The sequence below is a fragment of the Seriola lalandi genome, unplaced genomic scaffold (assembly GCF_002814215.2).
Source record: "Seriola lalandi dorsalis isolate HSWRI2012SDOR001 ecotype SW California unplaced genomic scaffold, Sedor1 jcf7180002054655, whole genome shotgun sequence".
NCBI lineage: Eukaryota > Metazoa > Chordata > Actinopteri > Carangiformes > Carangidae > Seriola > Seriola lalandi.
In genome coordinates this window covers 265,034-269,654 of record NW_019525208.1, presented here as the reverse complement: position 1 = coordinate 269,654, position 4,621 = coordinate 265,034, and the positions used below count along the sequence as shown (strand labels likewise).

At 43.9% G+C, this 4,621-nt stretch overlaps 1 protein-coding gene across 2 annotated transcripts in view; it reads left to right on the top strand.

Moving 5' to 3' along the window:
• LOC111665601 (phospholipid-transporting ATPase ABCA1-like) overlaps positions 1 to 4,621 on the top strand; it is a 45,677-nt gene that overhangs the window by 11,302 nt on the left and 29,754 nt on the right. For both annotated transcript variants that reach the window (XM_023420665.2, XM_023420664.2), the window contains exons 4-5: positions 290 to 431; positions 1,437 to 1,555. In XM_023420665.2, the coding sequence (XP_023276433.1) occupies positions 290 to 431; positions 1,437 to 1,555 (261 nt within the window). The remainder of the gene's footprint in view (positions 1 to 289; positions 432 to 1,436; positions 1,556 to 4,621) is intronic.

Below are 4,621 nucleotides of genomic sequence, written 5' to 3'. Positions count from 1 at the left end.
CACACACACACACACACACACACACATACACACACACACACACACACACACACACACACACACACGTGTAGTCCACAAACCGGATCACATGTCCACCACCACAGAGATACATCACATTCAGTTACAACTACATCTCCCATGAGTAGTAGCTGCAGAGGAACCCTGATGGGACTTGTAGTTTATGAACAGTTTATGAAAGTGATGAAGCGTTCAGTCGCTTTTATCATGTTGATACTTTTAGTTTGGTAACAGATTTTCACACTGTGTCACTTCCTGTTTCTGTCTACAGGTCATTTTCCCAACAAGGCGATGCCGTCGGCCGGCACGCTGCCCTGGATTCAGGGAATCCTCTGTAACGCCAACAACCCCTGCTTCAGGAACCCGACTCCGGGCGAGTCTCCGGGCGTCGTCGGCAACTTCAACGACTCCATGTGAGACGGACTTAATTTAATGAGGCTCTTATTCTGAAAAATTATTCGTTTAGAAAGCGGTTTAGTTTTTTGATGAAATCAAAATTGAACTTTTACCTGTTACTCACCTGAAAAACTTTGTAGGGCGAATGAAATGACACTTCAGTTATCTTCACATTCAACTGACAGTTCAACTACCTTCACTGTTCACATAGAAGCTGACGCCGACACAGCTTACATCTTAAAGTAGAATTTAAAGGATCACACTTCAACTGCTTTCATATCTTAACTCCTCAGACAGTTCGGCTGCTTTCATTGCTGACTCATCAGATTTCATCTCAGCATTTTTTACGACTCAGACATCAACTGACACTTCAACTGCTTTCACTGTTCACAAACTGACACCTTGATTTCCCTCTGTGATTAAATTCTAAGAATTCTTGAAATGACACCACTTTTTTTTTTACTTCAAACCACACTTTAACTGCCTTCAGTTCATTTCAACAGACAGTTCAACTCACTTGTAAAATCACATCTCAACTGCTTTCACCTCTCACCAATCAGCTGACAGTTCAACTACTTTCAGTGTTCACATAAAACTGACACTTAAGTTTCCTACAGGGTTTAATCCTGAAATTTAATTTCATGTCTTCAGTGATCACCCTTTAACCGATACTGACTCATCTACTGCTCACACTTCAGCTGTCACTTCAAACCCTTTCAGTTCACACGCTTCAACTTCTTCTTCTTCCACCTTAACTTCCTGCTGAAATTGTAACAGCTTTTATTTTGGTCAGTTCAACTGACATTTCCACTTCCTTTATATCTTGATACTTCAGCTTTTCAACAACTACACTTCCACTGATTTCAACTCTCACACTTCACACAACCTGTTAACAGTTTTTACACCTGCAGTTAGCAGTGTAAGTGACACACCTCACGCCCTCTGAAGGAGGCGGAGTTTACTTAAATGTGACTGTGTTTCAGACTCTTTGATGTTTAACGGAAACTTTCTGTGTGTTGCAGAATCTCTCGTCTGTTTTCAGACGCCAAGAAGATTCTCCTGTACAGTCAGAACGACAAGAACCTGGACGGGTTCAAGGAGCTGGCTCAGGCGCTGCAGGCGCTGCAGAGCAGTCAGTCAGGTAAGAAACAGCCGTTAACAGCCTGAAACAGACGGAAACAGAAACAAAAAACAGACGGAAACAGAAACAGACGGAAACAGAAACAAAAATTAAATGGAAACAGAAACAGATGGAAACGGTAACAGACGGAAACAGACGGAAACAGACTGAAACAGACGGAAACAGAAACAGACTGAAACAGAAACAGAAACAGACTGAAACAGAAACAAAAAACAGATGGAAACAGAAACAGACTGAAACAGAAACAGACGGAAACAGAAACAGACAGAAACAGAATGAAACAGAAACAAAAAACAGATGGAAACAGAAACAAAAAACAGATGGAAACAGAAACAGACGGAAACAGAAACAAAAAACAGACGGAAACAGAAACAGACAGAAACAGAAACAAAAAATAAATGGAAACAGAAACAGATGGAAACGGTAACAGACGGAAACAGACGGAAACAGACTGAAAGAGAAACAGACGGAAACGGAAAAGAGACAGAAACGGAAACAGACAGAAACGGAAACAAAAAACAGACGGAAACAGAAACAAAAAAAACAGACGCAAACAGAAACAGACGGAAACGGAAACAGACGGAAACGGAAACAGACGGAAACGGAAACAGACAGAAACAGAAACAGACGGAAACAGAAATAGACGGAAACCGATACAGACGGAAACGGAAACAAAAAACAGACAGAAACAGAAAGAGACAGAAACAGACTGAAACAGAAACAGACTGAAAGAGAAACAGATGGAAACGGAAAAGAGACGGAAACGGAAAAGAGACAGAAACGGAAACAGACAGAAACGGAAACAGACGGAAACGGAAACAAAAAGCAGACGGAAACAGAAACAGATGGAAACAGAAACAGACGGAAACAGACAGAAACAGAAACAGACGTAAACGGAAACAAAAACAGAATGAAACAGAAACAGACGGAAAAAAAAGACGGAAACAGAGTGAAACAGAAACATACTGATACGGAAACAGACGGAAACGGAAACAAAAAGCAGATGGAAACAGAAACAGACGGAAACAGAAACAAAAAAAAAGACGGAAACAGAAACAGAAGGAAACAAACAAAAAACAGACAGAAACAGTTGGAAACTGAATGAAACAGTCGGTTCAGTCAGAGCAGAGACGTCCTCTCAGCTGAAAACACTGATGTGGAATCATATTGATAAACTGATATTTTTAGTTGATAAGTAGTAATTAGTAATTGATCACTTGTTCAATCAATAATCAATCACAGGTTGATATCTAATCTATGAACGCTGCTGTTTCCTGCTTGTTCATCTGTTTTCAGTCATTTATAGACGATCATTTTTCTATTGATCCACATTAATTGACTTATCACTTTATTAAGAAACAATAATAACAACATTTAGAACTGGACCAGGTTCAGTCTCAAACCTGGATCAGCTGTTTGAAGTTAGTCCATGACCTGGTTTTGGACCGTGTCTCTGCAGAGGTCTTGAGCTGAACAGTTTTTAGTTTTAGTTTTTACTTTCGTAGTCCCGCCTCTGTGCTGGATTTTTCAGGCTCATTAAACAAAAAGAATTTTTCTCTTTGTGTGTTAATTTGCAGTTTTATCTCGCCGTGGGGGGCGTTTCTTTTCTGTACCTGCTCTGACCTGCCGGCTCTTTATCCCCTCACATCACCTCTGATCACAGTGAGCGGGGGCGGGGAGGCGAGCCATGGCAGGTTTACCCTTTACAGGCTTCTCAGGTGATCTCAGGTGATCCTACCTGGTCAGCTTGCAGAGCAGCCCCCGAGCTGTGAGAGGAGTGACTCAGAGGAAACTTGGATCTGGTCCGATCAGGATTTCTGGAAGATGATTTGGAACTAATGAGTCTCTGATCGTCAGAGTCTGTGAGGTGGTTTTGAGTCTCTGTGGTGTTTCTGAGTCTGTGTCTTTTTTGGGGGCGGTGCCACCCTCTGGCCCCGCCCCTGCAGGTGAGGGTCAGCGTGTCGTCTCTCTCTCCACACCATCCTGTCATGTGGAGTTTTCTGCTCGGCTCAGCGGCGTCACGTTGAGCGTCACTGAGTTCAAACATGTCGCTCTGCAGCTGAACAAACACAGGAGGAGGTCTGAGACCAGACCTGAACCCAGACCAGTTCACTTCAGGACGGAAACCAGGTTCCTCGGGAGCAGATCCTCATGCAGCTGAATGATTCAGTGATCCGACTCAATCATTAATCAATCATTTATCAATCAGGATGAAAATTGCATAATGAGGTCACTTCCTGTGTCAGCTATCAGTCAGACAGTGGGCGGGTCACATGAAGGTTCTGAAGGTTCCTATTCTGGTTCTAGCTGCAGGTCAGTTACTGAGAACACTGATGGTCTGACAGGAAGTGACACGTTCAGAGACCCAAGCCCTCAGACATGTGACAGACCTGGACCTGGATCAGGACCTGGACTTGGACCTGGACCTGGATCAGGACCTGGACTTGGACTTGGACCTGGACCTGGATCAGGACCTGGATCAGGACCTGGACCTGGACCTGGACCTGGACCTGGATCAGTCTGTGTCTGTGTAGCTCAGTAAAGTTGAATCAGTCCTCTGTGATTGAAGCTGACGTCTCTCTCTGCTGGACACTGGTCCTCATTTGACCAATCACATCAGTCGGAGCTCCTGATGTCAGACAGCTGCACCTGTCCTCTGACCCGTTACTAACACAGTTAGCCCACAGTCAGCTTTTTGTCCCTGCAAGGCCTCCGTACCCCCGGCCTGTCCTCAGAGTGCTCTGCTCCAACTCCTGTGTGGTGACATGAAACACCTCAGTAACTGAAAGATCATTTTTCATCTTGATGAAGTTTTATCACTTTAATCCAGAAACACTTACATCGAGACAGTGTCCTTCCTGTGTCCCTCATGTCTCTGAGGATCTTTGGTGGAGACAGTTTGTACTCATCAGACTAGACCGGACCAGACCAGGTCAGACCGGACCGGACCAGTGGACCTGTCCTTTAATCAGCTGAGGTCACAGTGTGAATGTGTTTCCTGGTTTAAACGTGTTGAATTGAAACACGTGAGTTTGTCTTCAGAGCTGCGAGTTCAGACGTGTACAG